This window comes from Cataglyphis hispanica, chromosome 11 (assembly GCF_021464435.1).
Source record: "Cataglyphis hispanica isolate Lineage 1 chromosome 11, ULB_Chis1_1.0, whole genome shotgun sequence".
NCBI lineage: Eukaryota > Metazoa > Arthropoda > Insecta > Hymenoptera > Formicidae > Cataglyphis > Cataglyphis hispanica.
In genome coordinates, this window is record NC_065964.1 from 5,899,053 (window position 1) to 5,921,858 (window position 22,806).

Consider the following 22,806-nt stretch of genomic DNA (forward strand, 5'->3'; position numbering starts at 1 on the left):
TCGAAAAGATTCGCATATAGCTACTTTCTCGTTAAACATCATTTTTGGGGGCAAAAATTCCTCTGCCCGAATGAAAAAATAGGAAGGATTTTGTTATCAAAAATTCATTCTAGTAGGCGGACATCCTCGTTTGTAAATTTGGAAAATCTTGCCAACTATCTTAATATTATAATTAAAATTATAAAATAGATTAGGGACTTTCTATTGCTAATTAGTAATATCAGTCAATACATGCGCGTAATGCATAATAAAAATAATACTTTTGCTAAGAGAGCTAAATACAATGATTCGGTAAAAAAAGACTTTCAAAAATTTTACGTAATAATCGCAGGGGAGGGATGGCAATATATGTATACGTGAATTATAGTCATCGAAAATTCGGTATGAGATCGTATGTCATGTGTTCTACACGTTAACGCTAACTTTATCTTTGACCTACTTGGCAGTGTTAAGTTGCGAGCTCTTTTCGTACTTATTTCTTGATTAATCCTATTCGCGCGGACGGTGCGAGGAAGTCGATGTGTATCCTGTATTATATCTCTGCGCGTTTTTATTATTTTGCGAGAATCACAAAATAAAAAAGTGGAAAATTAATGATTATCAAAAAACATTTATTACAAAATAGTAATACCGCGAAATTTGATATATATATATATATATATATATATATATATATATATATATATATCAAATTTCACGGTATTACTATATATATTAATATATATATATATGATCCAAAAGTTTAGCGACATAATTCGTATGGAAAACAAGTTTGATTCTCTGTCTGCAAATTTTCTCGCGCATATGTCTGCAAAATGTACAAATATGCATAGAGTAAAATACTAACTGATCACTCTCGGATGTAAAACTTTTCTACACGCGCGCGACTGTGGTCCCATATCACGTTTGTAAAAAAAGAAAATAAAACAGCTTTTGTACACTGTACACGTAATTTGTACATTTTAAAATTACAATTATTTACAAGAGCGTTGTGTGTAAAAAAAATACAAGTTATCAATATAAAACAAATCGGTTATTTACAAAATCTAGATGTAAAAAAGTACGATACACAATTATTTACAATAGTGATAAAAAAAGTCTCATATAATCAGATGAGACTATCTCGGACAATGTCCCAAGAGACCACTCAATCGGCCTCAAGAAGCGATCCGGTGATCGGACTACTTCCGGATCGTAGCGCGACGAGATGCGACTTTTTTCGCGATGACGCCGCACTGACCTGTTGATAGATGTATTTACTCTGTATCGGCGAACTTGAAAGAGTCTTCTGACGTTTCGCGCACGAGACATACTCATACACGAAAGATTGCTCCTCCCTGGGGAAGTCAGTCAACCGCGTGTCAAGCAATTCGGCGGCATCGCCGAGATCGAGACCCTCGTAGAGCTGCCCCACAACGATATCGTCATCGACGATATCGATGTGCTTAGTCTCGTCGTACGTGATATTCTCGTCATCGTTGATGATCTCGTCCGCCGCGGAGCCGCCCGTCTCGGAGCCCGCGTAGCTCTCCGCGTCCTCGTAGATCTCCTCGTGCCTATCACCCTCGTACTTCATCTCGCCCCGTTCGAGAAGTTCAAGATGGTCGGGATGTACCATGGCTCGCTTGATCGCAATCGGGTCTTTCCTCGACCACTTTCGCACCTCCTCGTCCATTTTGGCCACTTTCGACGGATGGATGGCCCAGAGGCAGCCCTTGCGCTGGCTACCATTGCCAGGCGGCTTCTCGATCTTTTCGAAGCATTTGTTCAACGACAAATTATGCCTCACGGAATTTTTCCAGCCCGTTGGCGCGGTCTTGAAATAGGGAAAGTGTCGGCTGCGTAAAGAAAACGAGAAAATGGAAAATGTAATTCGCATTAATCTTGGACGTATTTCGTTAAGTATATTTCCAACAGATGATTAATTTACATAAATTTACGAAACTATCGTTAGCGAGTTTAATTATCGAACAAATTTATATAGATAAAATTTGATTTAAATATCGATTCGCGAATCAAATTTTAATAAAATTTAAAAGCCGAATTCTTTCTCTCTAGTAAATATTGTATATGGATATTTTCTTAATATCAAAGAATGTTTGAAAAAAAAAAAAGAAAACATCTGGAAAAATTCTATTACTAACTGTGCACATTCTTGAAAAAAATTGCTTTCATCGAATGCTTTAAAACCATATTTTAGTAAGATAAACTGCGCCTTAATATATTTGCTTTACAAAGAGAAGTTTTAATGGCTACAAGGTTATTTCAGTAAGACTTCAGTCATTTTATGAACCGTGTTAGTCATAACGACAAGAAACGTAGGCAGGTGGTAAACGATGAGAAAGCGGACCCCGCTGTTAGTTTCTAGGAAGACTGTACCTCGGCATGTGCCCCTGGTTGTTCCAAGGGCCCCATACAAAATGGCAGTTTCTCTCTCTTTCTCTTTTAGCTCTCTTTCCCTCCCGTAAAACCCAGAAATAAAGAGGGAAAAGACAATACTTTTGCCCTTCGTATACCTAAACACAAAAGGGGGCTTCGGCAACCCCCTTATTCTTCCGGCCGAAAATAAACGGACGAGGCGACACGTTTATTCATCAAATATAAAATTTCTCGTTGCTCGTCACAAAAATATCACACAATCATGATGAAAAATTAAAAGTTTAATGAATTTTTAGTTCAAATTTTTCAAAGAATTCGCGAAAAAAATAATTTTTTTGAAAAGTTATATTTTATTGTGTGATTGATTTATTTTATAGTAATATTTGAAGTAATAAAATTCAAATATTCAATAATACTAAAGATCAAAGTAATAAAATTTAAATTGAGAAAAAAAGATTCCCTAGTGCTAAACGACAATGTTGCAAATAACTTGCAACATGTATTTGAAAAACTCAATCGACTCAAAAAACGGAAAGATTCTACTTTTTAAGTCATTTTTATAAAAATTAATTAAATATTGTTTATAGACATATTTAATCAATGATAATTTACAAAATTATTTTAATCGCATGCATTTTGAGATAATAATTCGAAGGACACTCACCACATGAAGTTATAAATTTCGGAGACTGGCAGCAAGCCCGTTTGGCTATTTTTTAGTGCCATCGCGATGAGACACGAGTACGAGTACGCGGGCTTTGGATAGGGGTTGTCGCGCTGACCCGTTAGATCCTTCTCCCGCTTCGCCTGTATCATCACCGTTGTGGTCGTACCCGGACCGACATCGTGCACATTATTGTTGTAAATTTGCTTGCGTATATGACCGCCTGGGCTAGAGGTCAACATCTTGATATCTATTGTGCCGGACACGGTACCTATCTTGGGATGAATCGGCAGCCTCGTCAATTGTATCTGCGAGGTGGTGGCTACCATCGTTCTACCGACGCCGGGAGAGGATGACGACGATGATATCGATGTCGGCGTTTCCGCGCTCGAAGATGCAAGTTGAGCGGCAGTCACATCCTGCTGCTCGTCGTCCTCCGTTTCCTCCTCTTCCTCCTCTGTCTCTTCTTCCTCTGTCTCCTCGTATTCTGTTTCGTTGTGCTCGTTCTCCTCGATCTCCTCTTCCTCTTCATCCTCTTCTTCGCTTTCGTTCTCCTCGTCGTTTTCGGTTCGCTCGGCTTCACTTTCGTTCTCCGATTCTTCCCCCTCGTTCTCAACAACGTTCTCTTCCACGCTCGGCGTCTCCAACATTGTTGCTTCGCTATTCGATACGGGGCTGCGGATAGGCATGCACATGTTGCGCGGTAATATCAAATTCGGGTCCAACGTTAATGCCAGTTCGCTGTCGCTGTCCAGATTTAGTTCGTCCAGGTTGCTGTTCGAAATAAATAGACATAAATTTAGATTTTCTGTTAAATTCATTAAAATCAAACAATTCTTTTTCAATTTATCTTTCAAATCTTCGAATCTTGGCAATATAATCACGCCTTTACTTTCTCACCGTAGATGCTTAATTCTAAATCCTCACCTATTCGAACTACGGCTTTTATCGTTGAAGCCGACCGGGTCTTCCTCGGTCTCCGTCAAGACATCGTCGAAGTCGAAGCCAAGACCCGGACCGTGCCAGCCTAATCGGCCCGTGTTGTCGCAGCGCCGGATGTCCATATGGAACATATCTGGACGGCCTTGGAAGGCGTCGGAGATGCTGTCGCTGCCGAACAGACAGTCCCACGGATCCCCGGACAATCCCTGCTCCATCCCGACGTACGGATTTACAGTATCCAATTCCATTCACTCGACTGCAAAGGATACGAAGTGATATCTTTAAGAGAACCATCGTCAGAAATCTGTCGAATAGTTAAGCTGCAGGATGCTGCAAATTATAATCTTCAAAAGTAATTTCATTTTCCTAAAAACGATTGCAAGAAAGTCGCTCTATTGTGAAATTATAATTTTACAGCCCCATAAAAGAAGCCTGGTTTTATAACCGTATATTATATTGTTTGCGCGCTTTCCAATTTGTGTGTCTTATATTTCTATGTATTTACATTTAATTTTATTGAAAAATATTTGTAAAAATTAAATTTAAAATTCTATAATAAAATATATATATATATATATATATATATATATATATATATGTATGTATAACCATATAATTTACAATCTTTGGCGCACACAAAGAGAGCAGATATTCCTCTACGCGTTTTATACACTACGGCGACTGCAGGCGTTCTAAAAAGTTTTCCACCACCCTCCCCTCACGGCCCTTTGTTCCTGCGGACTCATCCATATTTCAGCACGTGTGCGCTTTTTTTCAACAACACCCAGAGTTTATTTCGGATTAGCACGCTTAGATCGATCATCATTTTCACGGATCGGTCTCCATAAGGGCGCCCGGACTGATATCTACGGCTTCGTGTGCTGTGCTCCATCGGAGAAATAATAGCCCGCTCGAGTTGAAGCGTGAGAGTTCTTGAGAGAGTTTCTCGAATGAAAGCAGATCTGTACGTCGAAACGCTACGTTTATTCGCTGATCGAGACGGTTGAGAAAACAGTCTTTGCCTTTTCGAAGTCATAGATTATCCTTGATGATGCTGCCTTAATGAATGCCTCTCTCTTTCTCTCTCTATCTTTAACCGTATTAATTTTATACTGTATATATAAATAAATTTCTTCTTATATCATAATTTTATATGAAAATATGTAAATTCGGATCTTTTCGAGCGATTCACGATCTAGATATCCCGAGATGATTCGCTCTAGAAATTTCTACGTTATCTCGTATCCTTATCAGCGTATTTCGTACTATGAATACAATGAATATCACGATAATGTTTCACTACGCCAGGCAAAGCGGGTAGAGTCATGTAGGTGCGTCAATGTGTATATAGTTGCATGTACACATATATTTATGCGTACATCTGTGTGCGTGTGAGAAAGAGAGACTGAGAGAAAACAGAAAGAGAGAGAGAGAGAGAGAGAGAGAGAGAGAGAGAGAGAGAGAGCGAGTATGTGTACAACGAGGATCTTGAACCCACAACCGACTTGTGGGTGTGACTAACTCATAATAGATTTACTATATACGCATAGACTCCCCTCTTACCCTTTTCCCTGCGCTTTCATACAGCTCTTCGTCTTCTCTTTTGTCTTCTTTTGAATTCTTATTCAAAAATAAAATAACGACAAATATTGACAAATGATAGAGATGTATGTGGAGAATTCTTTTAATTTGAAAAAAAAAACATTTCTATTCGATATTCCGACTCAATGGTAGTTTTGAGAAGTTGTTTCCAACATTGTTGAAACATTGTTGAATAAGCGTACAAACAAAAAGGGATTCTATTTCGAAAGAGACCTTTCTTTTTAAAATAAATTCTAACAAACTTTGCTTACGCGCTTATTTGATTTTAATAAGCACAGCCGAAACCAGCCCTTTATCCCCTCTCTCCCTTCTTATTCTTGCTTACGCATGTATGTGTGTATTATGGAAACAAACATCCGGCATTGATTCGAATACTCCAGCCGGTACATTGCGCGTTTTCGCGCGCGCACGTACACATATATACATACATACATATATATATATATATATATATATATATATATACACAAACACACATACACACAGCATCCGTATCTCGCGATGGACCAACCGTAGATACAAGCCGCGCGCCGTCTCTGCTCAGCCCGCGCTTTTCGCCGAGTATCGATCTGATACGTCTACCCTCTCTTCCCCTTCTCTCCCCCACGCCGGTTTCCCGACCTCTCCCTCAATCCCTGTCATCCACCCTCGTCGTATCCTTTCCCCCCTTGGTCGGTATTTGCGAGCTGCAAGAGCGTGCACCCCGCGCAGCGTGCACCAATACTGCGCCCGGGTTCGTCAGGGTGGCACCCTTCCTCCATCCCTTCGTGTTCTCTTTCTCGGAAGCCTGTTTGAAAATTCACCTCTCTCTCTCTCTCTCCCTATTACTCGCTCTCCCCTTCAGTTCCCTCACAGATCCCCAGCGCAGACCGCTCGTTAACCCTTAAAATCGCTCGCTAAAGTCGAATTAATGCTCCTCTATCTTTGCAAATAAAAATAAAAAAGAAGATTTTTCTTACGAATTTTATACTCATATACGTCGTATACTTTCAGCAAAATTAAAAAATACTAGAGTTTTTATTCGTCAAAGATTCGCATATCGACTGTTCTATTTCGAGTCAGATTTAATAATTTACAAACTGGAAGCATTTGTTTAAACGGTTACACGAGAATAGATTCGCGATCGAAACGAGAGAGAGAATCTGCAGTACTAATAAAAAATACATTATACTCATAAAAAAAATGAAAAAACTAGAAAAAACTAAAAAAAATAGCTAATGGCAAGCAATTTAATCTTTTAGAAAGAATATTCCTCTTTTTTCGTCCCTATATATAACTAAAATTATTGATTGAAACAGCTGATTCTCACGGTGAGGTACAGTGATAAAATCATTTATTCTCACTTCCAGTTTTCTCGACGGATTAATATCGATATGTGTCACTTATATGGGACGACATGTCACACAATAACGTGTCTGTGCGCGTAATGTCGCACGCGTGGCATTGTACGCACGTGGCCGCGCGGAATTGGCGCGAAAAAGTCGTCCCCCCCCCCTCCTCCTCCCCGTGATGTTAACGTCGCGACAATCTCACGCATGCTTCGCATCTTCTAGTTTTATTTGTATAAACAGGAGACTCGGATAGAAGCGGATTTCATGGACTTATGGAATTTGGATAAAATATTATGAGCAAAAACTTGAAAAAATTATCAAGGAAATGACGAATAAAATTGTCGTGGGTGCTTCAATGGGATTCTTATATCGATCACTTATCGTTTCCAAATGATATTTCCTCTTCTATCATTCACATTATAATATTATAGAGCTGCGATTTAGAGAAAGGGGCAGCGAATCTGTTCCTTTCTAAATCCTAGCGTCCCACACACAATTCTTGTAATAATATACTTACCACAATTACTCGACGCGGAGCGCCTCAAACTGTATGTAATTATTTCACTTATCTTATCATATAAATACATATAAGAAAATATGAAATTATTGAGCGTTAAGAAGTTGAATATTATTTATAAATATCTATCAATTTTTTAAGTATTTATAAATATAAGCAGGAATATCGAGATTAAAGAGAGACTTATGCATTAACGATTACTTCGGTAACTCAATTACGTAAGAGAGCGCCTGAAATGGACTTCTCTTTAGCTTAATGTCGACCTCACGGTGCATTTGCTAATCCCGTCTACTGCTAATTCATTGAATTTCAGGCTTAGAATTTTTTGCTTTCACTGGCCAAACGGATGAGTCAATCGCAAGGTCCTCGTTCGAGATCTTACAAAATTTCGCACGTTACGCGAAACCAAAATATATATACGCGTTCACAATGAAACGCGTTTCTCAATGTACCTAACATATATTACAGCGCGTCTCTCTCTCTTTTGAAGAATAAAATGAAAATAATAAAATAAATTTTTCCCGGGATGTCCTCCATAAAATAGCGGTCCAACATGAATGATTTTATATCGATACAATTGTGGAGTTTAATATTTTAACAGCAATGAAACAATACTCTATTTAAGAAAGGATATTCTTTGCCGATGTTAGTATGCATAATGTGTAATCGTAAATTAACGCGTTACAAATTGGCGTAAATCAGATGGTGTACTTGGACAGTGAACGTTCTAAATGTAGACCGGCACTAAATTAGACCAACGGTTAAAATCTTCCACGCCATCGTCCGCCTTGATATTATCAAAGCGCCGCGAAAGTGACCGAGCAAATGTTTCCATTCCGCGTTCTCTCGCTCGCTCGCGTCATCGCTAAAAACGAAAGAGAGCCGCGGGCTCGCGATGCGATGCGAAAGCACGAAAGCACAATGGCGCGTTATTAACCGCGAGGTTACGGCTAACGACGAGCGAAAATTGCCGATTGTTTCGCAAATTCGTTTCGCGATGAAAGAGAATCGCCGCGTAGAGAGTCACGGATTTTCAAACGCGCTTTCCGGATCTGAAGACCTGGGCATTTTCATCTTAACATTCCGGACGAGACATTCCGGAAAGCACATCGTATAGATCTATCGATATGAATAGAGGCGTAGTGTAGAGAACAAAAAAATTCCGAAGTATACACGCATTGTATTATATATAGGATGTTCCTTATGAAAAGGATATTTTTTGTAAAAAGTTTTTTTCCTTTGTCCATAATTTAGAAATTTCTGAAAATTCAACGTTCTCGAAATTTATGATTATTATTTATTATATTCATTTTTTAATATATTTGCTGGTTTTTCTTCGTATAAAAATTTGAGCAATTCTAATTATTTTTTTAGAAGGAATATGCGACAATACCTATTTTTATTACTTCACTTATATGAGACACTATATCTTATATTCTCGATTTCTGCGTATCGACAAAAAAAAATAATTTTCTTTCCATAATCCTTTATATAACATCACAGACAAAAAATATTCGAAAAGAGGATGACGTTCCATCCATCCTATCCTTCATTCTTTCTTTCTCTCTCTCTCTCTCTCTCATTCTTTTTCTCTCGAGCGTTCTTTCTCTTTCTCGTCCCGCAAAAGTAATCGCTCGAGGGCCCAAGAAGAGACGAAACGTAAGAATCAAACACGACGAGAAAGGTAGGGAAGGTGAAGGAAACACGAATTTCGATCGTGAATCGTAGAAACAGCGCGCTTCCCGCGGTGGGCATCTGGCGTGGAAGAGACCAGAAGGGATACCGGGGATACCGGGGGTACGAGGGGTTTCCCGGAAGGTTCTCACGGTCAATAGCTTTCCCGGCGGTATGCGGCTGGAAAGTGCTCGAGGGGCTGCCCTTCCACCTCTTTCCCCTCTTACCCTTCACGTACCCCTCCCTCTTCCGTTCTTGCCTGCAGGCTGCATTCGCATTTTGTGTTACGTCTCTTATTCTCTCCCTCTCTCTCTCTCTCTCTCTCTCTCTCGCTCGAATTTCCAAAGTCATAAAATATTCGGCAAGATTTCTGTAAAATTCCACTTTCGAAAAGTGATCAACTTAACGTCAAGGATACAGCCATAAATCGCGGTAAAAAGACTATCTCGACTAAATCAGAAGGACGATGAAAAAAATGACGAGAGGACGAAACTTTAACTACGACGACGTTATTTCGAGATGGCCAATTAACGTTCGCGATCCGCGCAAAATTACTATTCGTGGCTATCAATGGAAATCGATACCGCCGTTGGCGGTTTCGGCGACGACGACCACCACCGCCGGCTCCAGATAATTACGCGGGAAACGTCGCTAGACGATGCAATTCGCGAGAGAGAGAGAGAGAGAGAGAGAGAGAGAGAGAGATAAAAAGAGAAAGAAATCGAAACGAGCGGAAATTGGAAAATTGTCGGACGAATCGACGCGGACGGATATTTCGGCGATTTGCGGTTTCCGTTTTGCGGCTCAAACTTCTCGAGAGCCTTTGTCTCGAGTATTACACTCTCAGGAGCGCGGAAAAGGAATGAATGAGACTTGAACTCGCTCTGTTCGGAGATGTTGAAGCGAATCTGAACGTAAACAAGTATATTCTCGATGTCGCGACGACTCGATTTATTTTAAGGAATCGTCAGGAATTGCGTTATATATAGATATACTCCATAGACGCTCTTCCCTCCTTTTCCATCGCTCTACCCACCCTTCCTCTTCCCCTTTGGGGAAGGAATTTGCATATTACTTGTACTCGTATCTTTCATGGTCTGCAGCTTATTGGATCTATCCATTTACTTTATTCACCGGACGCTTAAGGGAACCTCTCTCACGACGAAGCGCATAACGCTTTCTTTCTCTCTTTCCTCCTCTTCTCCCCTCCTACGCCTCCCCCCTCCCTCACTCCTCTCTTTCCCTCATACATATTCACGTACGTATACACGCGTAGTAAGGCGCGCATACATACTCGCGCACGCTTTTTTGTTTACATATATTCCTGCACCGATGTCTAGAATACATTGCATTGTGTTGTTAGCTCTATTTTTAGAGATTCTTCTCAGAGCGTTTCTCTAGTAAATTATTGTCCCTCTCTCTTTCTCTGTTTCTTTATTCGTCACGGCACACGTTCTTCCCGCCGAAATTCACGGGCCGTACCTCTCGCGCCCGCGAACCGTTCATTCACACAGCGAGCGATTTGACACAAGAGGAGGGACGGAGGAGAGACAGAGGACGGATAGTTTCCACTTTCCGGCGGCCGACACGTTTGTTCATCATCACCGATGACGGATTATCGTCGTGTGATATAATCGGCGGGCACGATTCAGCGCCGTCGCGGAAATATAACCGCGAATCGACCGAAAATACCGGCGACATGCGCGAGACGAGGGGAGAGCGAGTGAGTGTCGTCGACGTGACGTTAACACGGCGAGTATTTTTCGATCGCGAACGCGTTTACAACACGGCTGAAATAAGAGGGGAAAGAAATAAACAAAGAAACACTGTGGAATCTCTTCGCGTCCGCTTCGATATATCCACTCGTTCTTGACAAACGAAGAGAGACAGAGAAAGAGAGAGAGAACGAGACAGAGAGCGCGCGCGCCGGTCGGTTGGTCGGTCGGTCGGGAGAGCCCGCGAGAGACGAGACGGGCAATAATGCTTTTTACGCGCGGGGTACACATAATTTACGCGACGTGTAATAATGGCGCCAGACCTTACCGTATATCAATACTGCGCGTCCAATGATCCCCTTATCACACTGTCCGTTCACGACGGCCACCACTTTCACACATATATTTACGAGCGAGTCGCACGAATTTCGGCGCAGCGACCATGTATAAACGTACACCGACACGGGTCCCCCTTGACGGAACTGAGGCAACGTTGGGTTGACACGAGCAGGCCCGTGAACAAAGACCACAAGATTTCAAATCCCGTCGCGTCGATTGGCCGGCGTAGATCACGTGGCCGAGGCGCGCGGCCGCCTATTGGCCCGCCGCCACGGGGGTGCGAGGACGTTTTGAACGATGCGCCGCAATGCACATGGCTGACAAAGGCGGATTTTCGCGGGGCGATCTCTCGCGGCCGTCCGTCTCTCTCGGCACTCACGAGATAACCCGTATGCGGGGATCGCCGAAATTGTTGACGCCAAACGATGACGCGAGGCCGGTAAACGGCGACTATTTCCCCGTAGGCGACACGGATATATGATGATGCTGCCTATCGGCGTACTGTTGCTCACACACACACGTTCCCTAACCTTCCCCACAAGAAAATGGCCGAACCCAAACAACACTGCGCGCGCGGAAAATCACTCACCGAGACGGCACGTATCGCGATCGTATTCCGGCTCGTCGATCCTTTCGATGGATCCGTGTGATTTTTCTCGCAACGCACCGTCGCCGAATCGCCCGTGAATTTCGTCGCGAACGCGACAAATAATCGCTGTCCCGTTCGACGAGATTGAATACGATGGGCGAGTCCATCGCGGCCACTATGGGGGGTGTCAGGCGGCTGCCCGTTAAGAATGAAACACTACGCGATAATGGCGGGAAGGTATGTGTATACGCAGCACATGGCGATTTATTGACTTTGAGTAGGTAAATACACTCCGCACTCTCTCAGTCTTCCCGCGTCTCCTCTTCGCTCCTCGTGGCAAATTTGACCTTTTTTTCATTCCACAGCACTATTTCTTCCTATACAACCGTTCACTCCAGGTCTTTTACCTCCGAAATCGATATAGATGGTCTCTTTCTTTAATGCGAATTATCTCTCAGAATATATTTTTCTATAATTTTTATTTCATTCCTTACCGTTGATTACATATTTTTCTGCATAACTTTGGTATAATATGTATTAGAATACATTTATCAATCATATCCCGGTTTATTCAGTAGCTTAATTATTTCAATGTATATATATTAATATCTTTGTTTTTCTTATTGCTTCAGACTCTCATAAGAATATGTATATATATATATATATATATATATATATATATATATATATATAGCATACATATACTTATGTTCAATCTTATAAAAATATTTGGTTTAAGATAACACTCTCTCACATATATATATATATATATATACTTTATAACTTTACGTATTTCAAGGAAATTCTTTATATTGAGCAATATGCGCGCATTGCTTTGGTCCCAGCAAAACGTATACTTGTAGCACCATTGTTTTCATACTCCATTTTCAATGTCCATACAGGTAAATAAAAACTGTGCATTTTATCTTCATAATTGATGATTATCTGGCCATCCAGTTTTCTACTAATATCTTGATATCATATTGTCTTGATGTTGTTGTTTTCTTCTATCCATCTTTACATGTGAGTCAATACTTGACATCTGTTCATGTTCTGTTATTTGTTATTAGATTTGAATCTTTGCTCATATGTTTGTTTCTTTATGAATATTCATGTATCATTCATCTTTCCTTATATTTATTGCTTGAGAGTATACCTTCTCAAGATAAATATATCCAACAATCATAAACTTTTAAAATTATATAACATTAATATATATAAATGCAGTATAGATATATATTGACTTGATATAGTATTGCACATATGATTTGCTTATAAGCTCAAGAAGACTCGGAATAATACCATTGGCAGGTTTGCAAAATGAGCTGCCACTAATTATATATATGATTATGGCATCTTTCAGACTTTTATGATACAATATACTGCGTGTAGATTTAAGCGCTTGCAACAGCTGGTATTATTTTGGTATATATTTCTATTCCTTTCAGAAATATGTCTTTATTTAAATATTCATCGTGATCGTGAAGAAGTATCTTTGTGTTGTTCATTGGCGAAAAGCAGATAGAAGGAATTCCCACCTGAAAAAAAAAAATATTTAAGGTTTTATTTTATTAAATAAAAATAAATTATTAAGGTAAAGCAAAAATTATAGCGTACTCTGAGTAATTTGTACATATTTAACACAATATTTAATTTATTCTGATTGCTATATATTTTCAACTTGATACTTTGATCGCACATGATTTATTGTTCAAAAATATATAAATTTAAAATAAAGATTTATAAAAATATTGAATGAAAATTGTTTTTAAACAATTTTTTGTTCAAAAAATTCAAATATTTATTAGGTTTATTAGATGAATAATGTCTCTAAAACAGCATAAAAGAAAAAACAACAAGACGGTGGATAGGAAATACAAATTTCACAAATATATCGATACGAAATATTTCGCGTTCAAAGTGTGAAATTCATAATGACATTATTTGTTTTGTATATATTTAAAAATAAAATATTAAGTTTTAACATGTCGAAAGCAATTTAATGTGCTCACCCCGCGCACAAAACGGCTATCTGTGCCTCCTGGAAAGATACCAATTTGCAGCTCGACACCTATTTCGTCGCAGCACTTTTTAAAAGCGAGCCAGAAAGGATTAGAATCGTCAAGCTTCGTACTCTCGACTTTGGGATTTTTTTCTTCGAAGGAATAGGTTACGTCTGGCCCGGCTTCCTCGCACCAGCGTTTGATAGTAGCCTCGAATTCTTCGTGATCGACACTGGGCGTTATACGTATGTCGAATGTAACATAGAGCTCGGCGGGTATAACATTATCCTGTACGCCACCCTGCAAAAATACATTTAATTAGACTCGAACAATGTCGAATAGATAGATAAGAAAGAGAATGTAGAATTTAATAAAAACGCAAACTGGTGGAGACTAAAATTCCAAGACAGTTGTGTAAAGTAAGAAAAGTATATATAATGAAATAGAAGGAAATATATTATAACATATGTATATTGTTATCATCATTAAACGCAAACGATTCGATATATTATTAGAAATGATTAAAATACTCACTGTAGAATATGAATATCCCAATGGAACAGACATGTAAAGCAAATAACTATCATGTAACAGCTTGAAAATTAAAACTATTTCATCTATTTGAGAAAATACGATTTTCTCCACTAGTTAAATAAATTCAGTATATAATTATATTCTTGATATTTATGCACACGTGACTTTAGTTCAAAATTGAATGAAAGAAAATACGATAATTCAATACATAATTTGTCATTTCATTCTCAAAAATAAAGAATTGATGCTCTAGTATCCGTTGAATAGTAAAAATCGCTTTACGAAATGTATATATATGTACAATATATACTTACCGAAATTTTCGTAAGATTGACAGAAGTTACATCGCCAAGTTGATTCTTGGGATCCTTCAGCTTCGCTTTCTCAGACTCTCTGAACTCCATGAAACGATTGATTATGACTCTCAATTTTTCCGCGGCCGTATTGTCTAGCATAATCGAGCCGTGACCGGTGTTGCCGGCGCATCTTATATTCACGTGCCAGATCGATCTCTCTCCGTTGAACATGTAGAAGTGATCCTTTGGACAGGCCACACCCTCGTCCAAGGAAAAACCAACGTTCAGAGCTTTGAAGTCCGCGGTGTGTACGAAATCTTTCATCCCGAGAACACCGCCAATCTCTTCATCCGGCACGAAGGAGATATGAATGGTGCGCTCGCAACGTTGTCCGTTCAGCTTCAATCTACGAATCGCTTCCAAATATTGTATCCCGACACATTTCATATCCTGGCTACCGCGAGCGTAGATGTTACCCTGCTCGTCCATGTGAGCGCTGAACGGTGGATAGGTCCATTTGTCCTACATTAATCGAGAGATGAATCACTATTGTAATCTCGTTAACGTGATATTTATGCCAGTAAATGGCACTTACCTCGTAGACAGGCACAACGTCCATGTGACTATTCAAGAGAATCGACGGCTTCGTCGGTTGCGTTCCTACCCATGTGAGAATCACGATCGGTTTCTCGGGATGTACATGGTAGATTTTGATCGGCAAGTCGAGTGACTGCGCTTGTTTTTTTAAAAATTCCACGCACGCATCTGGAAATATACATAATATTATTAAGAATCCTTAGGATTCAAATACATTAAGAATATGTATATTCTAGAATGTATATTCTAACAATCAGTTATATGAGATAATAATTATTATATATATATATATATATATGTATGTGCTCAGAAATTGCTTGCTCTCTCTCTAATTTATAGACTAATCATTTAATTTAAAAATCTTTGCTTTGTTGTATTGTTATCGGGCAAATGAAACTTAAAGTCTCTCTTATTATAAATTATATGTTACTTTCTGTATATACTTCTGTACATATATCTTGAAGTATTTATAGTGATAAAATAGTGATTAAAAAAAATAATTATAATTTCTATTGGAAATGAATCCTATTAATAAGCAGCTCTATTACATTACAGTTTTGCGTCTACCTTTTAAAGATTCTCATTTATAAACAGTTGTAAAACAGCATTTATAGACAGTTATAAATATTAATTTTATAAAACTCCTGATAAATTGAGCGTTTAAAGAATTTTGAAATTCTAAGATTAAAAATTGCAACAACTAATTCCTCTGCAAATATTAGACCGGCAATCATTTTATAATCCCGATGAGAGGATATTTGAAGTAAGTGAACAAATTAGACTTGATTGTCAATTATGGTCTCTTATCTATTTTAAAATAGATAAGAGAGATGATATATAGATCAATTGTAACGTACCTTTCCGTTATCGAGGAAAATAAGAAATTTTCCAAGTATTCATAACAGATTCGTAAATCATATCATCATGTGTATGACGTACGAGACGAAATTGCATTGCTAATTATATAATCAATTTGCGCGAAATAAAGTTAGGGTCGCCAGTTTATGTTTGCAAATTGCAGGTTCGAAAATTATAACAGGACGAAAAGATACCCGGGAGTATCTTCGATCCGGTACACGCGGAGAGGTCGCCGTAATCACCGTCGTCGCGATTCGATCGGGAAAAAGGGACGTGCGGGATCGTTCCCGGGGACATCGTGGAACGATCCGGCGAGATCGGCGTGAAGCTGCGACCGGACGAAAAGGAATAAAAATAGAAATAACGTCGCGCACGCAGGGTGGGGCATGCAATGGCTGGATAGCGTCACCGACGCTATCTCCATTTCTCGCGAGCGTCTCCACGCGCCGCGTCGCGTCGCGTAATTTCACGCGACCCGAGCATCATCACCGACGACGATCCCCATCGGTGACCCCGTCGATGAAACGCGTAATTTACTTAACGAGGAAACGCGTCGTTGAGCGTTCGTTATCGCGACCCCGTTCACGCGGACGCGGCCGGCGTGGGTCTCGTTTTCCTCCCTCCCCCCCTTCACCGCACTTTTCTTTTACGGATATATCTTTTTTTCTCCCGGTACATGGTATTTAATCGCTAGTGCGCTTTCTCCCACCTTTCTATCCACTTTTCCTTAATTTTCCATCCGAGTCGGATATACGATTCACGCTTCGAAGTGATCTGATTTCGTTGCTGAACAGTTTCAGAAGCGTGTTGCACAAAAATCTCTATCTTTTCATCATACTCTTAGAACCGCGATTTGACGTTAGTTTTCCGAAATTTCATCGAGCTCACCGTAATTAATATTCGGCTGCACCGATGGTATCCGCAGGTACTCGCGAAAGTTCTCCACAGCTGTTTCATCCAGCTCGACCTGTGACTGTGACGGCGACATCGTTCCAGCTCCGTTCTCTATTCCCTCTCGGAGTGCTTTATCCTCAGAACCCTCGCTTATTAGTTAGGCACCCGTCCGGACGCTATACCGTCGACTACCACACGACTGTCACAGCAGAAGACGCCGCGTCGAGATCCGGAGTGCCGCAGCGGCCGGAATGTCGCGCGGCCCGAACGAACGCCGCGGCTCGGCTCGCCCAATTGCCGCCGGTTATCGGCGCTTACGTCACTGCCGCGCGCTCGAATCGAATGGCACGGCCTGGTAACAGGCTCCCACGCGACGCTCGAAATCACGTCCGCCACGTCGTGAACCGGCGTAATTCCAAGACGCATGGCAACAACACGACGTTATCGGCGTGGATAATCACCGTCGCTAATCTTCTCGTCTTTATTTTTCTTTTTCTTTTAAATAGGAAAATTGACGCGAATAGAGAGAGATTAATCGACGATGAATCCCGGTCTTTTTGTTTAAAAAATGTCAAGATATTTTTCTCCTCCCTTTTTTGTATTTATACACGTCAAGATTGCATGACGTGATTTAAGAGTAAAGTTGTAATTTTTTCTTTCAAATTTCGAAGTCTCTCGACACGAGTTTCTCTTTGAGAATCTTTTGAAACACCAAATGAAATGTAACATTTGCCAGTGATAAATTGTCACTGTTGTAAATTATCAATTTTGATAATGCGAATACAAGCGCATACAAGCATTAAGTGTATTTTCGTAAAAATAAAATGATAATAAAACACTAAAGTGAAGTTTGCTCTCTGGGATAGTATAATTAGTATCGATAACGCGGGACAAATACTTATTATTGCCGAAGAGACAAGAAGTAGATAAGTTGTTATCTACAACAATGATAATAATGCAATAAGTAACGCCTTGGTATTAATAACGCACGGTTCTTATGCTCTTTTTGTTTTCAATCTCGATAATTTTATCGTATTTTAAATGATATATATTTTTTTTCGCGCTCGATTAAAAAACAAAACTGTCATCGAATAACGTTCTTACGGTAAACATACGCAGGATAAAGCGAGGATGCATACGAATAACAGTGTTAATTCGTAAAATGTATTCCGATTTATTAAATTTCACGTATGCCTAAATATGAGCTCTTTACACGTTATAATAATATATATCGTGTAGAGTTTGATATCGAAGAACTTGTTATACATTTATTATAATCGGTAGTACGTTGATTAAATTATCGTACAATGTAATAGATAATAATGTAACATGGCTATAACTAGGCACATACATGTAACAGTGAATCGCAAATAAAAAAATTATGTTCTCAGCCTATTTTATAAAGTTGAATATAATAATATATAATATTAATATAATATATAATATAATATATATATATATAACTGCTATGCTCTCTCTGTGTGTACTCTCTTATTTACAACATTGAAACGATTATCTCTAACGAGTTGCTTTATACTATCAGATACCTTTAATAACAAAGTCGCTTGTTTTTGCCTGCTCTCTTTATCAGAATGTCATTATACAGATATATATATATAGTACGAGCTATATATGTAGGAGAATTGTACAACGGACAATAAACATACAGATTTAGCTGCAAAGCAATCATATGCTTGTATCTTATCTTACGGATTTCATCAAAGATTAAAGAGGATAGAGAAAGATTAATATATAGATATATATTTATATGTATATATATATGTGTGTGTGTATATATATAGATATATGTATATATTTAAAGTTATGTTACAAAAATATTTACATGTTCTCATTGTAACTCGGATGGCGAACATGAGCTGTACACTGCCCACCATTCTCTCTCCGTATCTGATGTTACGCCATCCGCGGCAATTTATAACTTACATTAGTACACACACGTTTCTTTTTTCTTTTATTATTACAAAATATCAGCTAAAGTACAAAGTAAACACCAAATGCCAAAAATATGTCTGTTTACATTTTGAAATCGCAGCCGAACGCAATATAAAAAGGGCTCTCCCTCTGTGCTTCTCTCATTGCTTTCGATCATAGGAGAACCGTACATATATGCGCTCAGAAGAGAATTCCATTGAAATACTTTCGCAGAGAATACATAAATACATATTATAACTTAATTTTTTTTGCCCTCTTACTTCCTAATCACAGATCTCTAAACTTTGATATTTGCTTAAGAACCGATGATTGAAATCGCACAATTGTTTCTTCCTTTATACACGTTTCGAAAACTCCATGCGTTACATATGTTTTGCATTTTCGTTCAGGTGGAATTTTGATCGCGAATCACACAATGGATACGATCCACTGGATCGAATGCGCCAGATGTTTTTTCGCTTCATCTTCGACAGCTTCTCACAAAGAATTTAGTGACACATGGACTGCAGCCATAGTTATATATTTGCGACTAAGGAATCGTGTAAATTAAAACTGAGAAGATATTAAAAAAATAAAAATAACGCAACTATATATTTATTTTCTGAATAATAAATTAAGATATATATTTACTTTTCTCTGCCAATGCTCTCTCAAGATGTTTGCTAAATATAAGTTCACGATGCCTTCTCTCTCATTGAATCGATTCTAATTAGTCGCTTGACGCGAGGTACCTTGAGCACCTGTAACACAGCTATAATTTTTACGAGAGTCTCTCTAAGATTGTACCGCCTCTAATATTGTACTATAATTAGTTTGCGAGCGACACGTGTTCACAACATTTCTATTGCTGCGGAAAGTAAATAACTATGACTGTTATAGAGTACAGCGAAATCTTAAATATATCGCAGGGAGTATTTCCAGCGAGAAGTATTCGTCGTTGTTTTCTTTTATAATAATATTCACCATTGTTCGCCCTCTTGCAAGTGTCTGTGACCGAAAATACAATAAACAATATGTTAATATCATACAAACAGATGAAAATTAACTTACGAATTAAAGAAATGCGAAACTTGGCTTCTTCTCGTCTTCAACAAGTAATAACATACTAATGTACACCTATAATAATCACGCACCCTCCAAATCCGTAACTCTTCTTTTTCTGATATACGTTATATATATAATAATTTTAATTACACATATAAAGTACAATATATATAATTTCAATTACACGCGTGTACACCGGGTCGACGTTGCAAATAGAAAACTACTACGTTGTAATTTCAAGTTTAAAAGCAATTGCTTCTCGTCATTGTGTTACAAATCTTAACGATATCGCACAAAATTAAACGCAATGCGCTGCCCGCAGTTTTTCACGCAAAGAAGAAAGAACGCATATTTTCACTAACAATCGTGTTCTTTTTTTGTTTCATGGACTAAATAAGAAGAAGCACTTTTCTCGTTACAAAATAGCCTAATTTTCTCTCTTTCTCTCTTTCTAAATTTTCTCTCTCTGAATTTAATTTATCTCGCAATTTATATATATATCTCTCTATATCATTTTTTTAATACACTTTTTTTACCACTTTGTAAGTTTTGTACTTGAATGAATGTTGAATGTGAGCGAATAAAGTTTCGGGAGATTAACTTAAAAAAAAAATAAAGGAATTCATAAATAAAATATCGTTGAATTTCTTTCGCTTTTTTTGGTGTGACTAAAAATATATTCCATATCGCTCAAAGCGTCGACAAAAAGAAAACGCACAGTTACATTGTACAATTTATCGTATAATAGTAATCGTTCTACATTTCCTTACAATATTAATATCGGTCCCGATATATGGATTCAGAATTAATAACATATTTAAATAAAATATTAACGCTAAAAGGAAGAAAATGTTTATTATATCGATAACGCGTCACCCTGTGTACGAAAAATAAACGAAATAACCTGACTTTCAAATTTCCAAAATAGAACTCAAGCATAAATTTCAACATTTACTCTTTATTATAAATAATCTATCATTTTACAGTGAAATATAAAATATAGAGAATTCCACGCTCCCTTTTGCCTTTCCTACAAAAAACTGCACAACATAGTACTAGCTTGTATATCTATTAGAATAGTTGTGTTGAGATTATTAGAGAGTAATTGCGTTTCTACGGACTAGTCTAAATATAGCTTCGTTAAATATATAACTTCGTATATTATTAATATTATGCAAACTTTACATATATATATATATATATATATGTGTGTGTGTGTGTGTGTGTGTGTGTGTGTGTGTGTGTGTGTGTGTGTGTGTGTGTGTGTGTGTGTGTGTGTGTGTGTGTGTGTGTGTGTGTGTGTGTGTGTGTGTGTGCATATATATATATATATATATATATATATATTTATATACATATGTGTGTATATATGCATATGCATATGTATATACATGTACATAGAGACAAGTTGAATGATACAAGGTGTGCACATTGTATATAATGATAACTGTTCTTAAAAGGGATATATCACGAGAATCAAAATATCGGTCTTACTCGCGAGCGCGCTTCCAACTTTAATCTTATCAAAATTGTGTGTGTGTGTGTAGACTACGATGATTAATATAAACATTTTAGGGCACCGCATATTGCCGGTATAAAAAGTGTACGTTCGTTCATCGAATACACTTTTGGCCATCAAAGAGAGTTTCCCGGATATACTCTAAATATATGCTACTTAAAATGCGTGCCGTTATATATCCTTGAAATATTCAGCTATCATCTTTAGGCCACCGCGCGATTTCCGTAAAATATTTTGAGAGAAGAACCATCAAATTATCTATTGATTAAACTTTTTAAATATGTGCGCGACGATTCTGGAAGCGATTGACGACAAACTAAACTCCGCTTCTTCTAATTATTTAGTGCAACTATTGGAATTTTACATATGTGCGACTTCGCGCATTCTTACATTTTGTCTCTGTTTTCTTCGCACATGCGCGAAATGATAAATGTATATATTATCTTACAGCAAGAGAGAATGTGAACTTCCAATATCAAGAAGGTTTAGCTCGAATTCGTATTTTTTCTTCCTAGAAAGAAAAACCGCGCACGATGGGAGCAAGCAGGTTCTACGGCATCGCACCCGATCGAGAACGTGAAATGATATCAATTTGGAATTTGAGAACTTTAAACAATCCTACCCTTTTCTGCCGGTTACGATCTCGGCGGTGCTGGATGATTGAAAAATGGTTTTTGCGGCTGTCCCGATGGCGCAGCGGGAGGGTACACTTGGTTGCCTGTTGGCGGTGGTGTCGTTGACGAGAACTTGGATACCGCTATTCCCGTAGTCGCCGCGGGCACCGTTGCCGTTGCCGCCGTTACTGGTGGCGGCGGCGGCGGCGGCACGAATTGCGGCGGTGGATACGGATTGGAACCTGGCGGCGCTTGGGACGCTTGTGGTACCAAAAATTGCTGTTGCACTTGCTTGTTGGCAGCTCCACCCGTTTGCGACGGCACGGTCGTGCCATATATCGGCTGTTGAGTCGCGGTGGTCTGCGGGGGTATCACAAAATTCGGATACTGGACTGAACCGGGTTTGCTACTCTGGAACTGGGGGTAGTGAATGGACGCGGAGCCGGGTGGCGGTATGTACGGCTGAGGTGGTAATTGTTGCAATCCGGGATATCCCGGTGGGGTGCTAGAGACCAAATTCTGAGGCGGAGATTTGTGTGCCTTCAATATCGCCTCAGCTGTCAAACCTATAAGCCAGACAAAAAGAAATAGAGTTAATACAGGAAAACAAAAAACTAGTAAAATAGTTTAATTTTATAGTACTATTGTCATAAGTTTTTTAAACGTTGCGAAATAGAAATTAATTCTATTCTCTTCAAAATTTATTCCCTGAATATAATTCTTCAAGTTATATTCTCCCTTT

General features: G+C 38.8%; 3 protein-coding genes across 7 annotated transcripts in view; all 3 read right to left on the bottom strand.

Moving 5' to 3' along the window:
• Nucleotides 1-702: 702 nt before the first annotated feature.
• On the bottom strand, nt 703-12,069 carry LOC126852698 (uncharacterized). Of its 2 annotated transcripts, none has more exons than XM_050597742.1 (4): nt 11,753-12,069; nt 3,971-4,241; nt 3,044-3,817; nt 703-1,838 (listed from the first exon to the last, which is right to left on the bottom strand). In XM_050597742.1, exons 2-4 carry the CDS (start codon nt 4,231-4,233, stop codon nt 1,148-1,150), a joined length of 1,728 nt encoding a protein of 575 aa, XP_050453699.1. In that variant the 5' UTR covers nt 4,234-4,241; nt 11,753-12,069; the 3' UTR covers nt 703-1,147. The 2 variants fall into 2 exon arrangements, with proteins under 2 accessions (XP_050453699.1, XP_050453698.1); XM_050597741.1 differs by having other exon boundaries at nt 11,153-12,069.
• Nucleotides 12,070-12,214: 145 nt separating this feature from the next.
• On the bottom strand, nt 12,215-17,242 carry LOC126852701 (aminoacylase-1-like). Its single transcript, XM_050597746.1, has 5 exons — nt 16,929-17,242; nt 15,181-15,350; nt 14,604-15,107; nt 13,765-14,055; nt 12,215-13,290 (listed from the first exon to the last, which is right to left on the bottom strand). Exons 1-5 carry the CDS (start codon nt 17,026-17,028, stop codon nt 13,147-13,149), a joined length of 1,209 nt encoding a protein of 402 aa, XP_050453703.1. The 5' UTR covers nt 17,029-17,242; the 3' UTR covers nt 12,215-13,146.
• Nucleotides 17,243-18,084: 842 nt separating this feature from the next.
• The window catches only part of LOC126853032 (uncharacterized), a 30,833-nt gene continuing 26,111 nt past the window's right edge, over nt 18,085-22,806 (bottom strand). For all 4 annotated transcript variants that reach the window (XM_050598411.1, XM_050598412.1, XM_050598408.1 and 1 more), the window contains one exon: nt 18,085-22,630. In XM_050598411.1, the coding sequence (XP_050454368.1) occupies nt 22,086-22,630 (545 nt within the window). In that variant the 3' untranslated portion in view covers nt 18,085-22,085. The remainder of the gene's footprint in view (nt 22,631-22,806) is intronic.

Coding starts and splice junctions, on each gene's coding strand:
- LOC126852698 (XM_050597742.1), bottom strand. CDS start 4,233: ATGGAATTGGATACTGTAAATCCGTACGTCGGGATGGAGCAGGGATTG. Junction 3,818..3,970: donor AAAAGCCGTAGTTCGAATAG/GTGAGGATTTAG, acceptor TATTTCGAACAG/CAACCTGGACGAACTAAATC. Junction 1,839..3,043: donor GAAATTTATAACTTCATGTG/GTGAGTGTCCTT, acceptor TTCTTTACGCAG/CCGACACTTTCCCTATTTCA.
- LOC126852701 (XM_050597746.1), bottom strand. CDS start 17,028: ATGTCGCCGTCACAGTCACAGGTCGAGCTGGATGAAACAGCTGTGGAG. Junction 15,108..15,180: donor ACGTTGTGCCTGTCTACGAG/GTAAGTGCCATT, acceptor CGATTAATGTAG/GACAAATGGACCTATCCACC. Junction 13,291..13,764: donor ATAGCCGTTTTGTGCGCGGG/GTGAGCACATTA, acceptor TTTTTTTTTCAG/GTGGGAATTCCTTCTATCTG.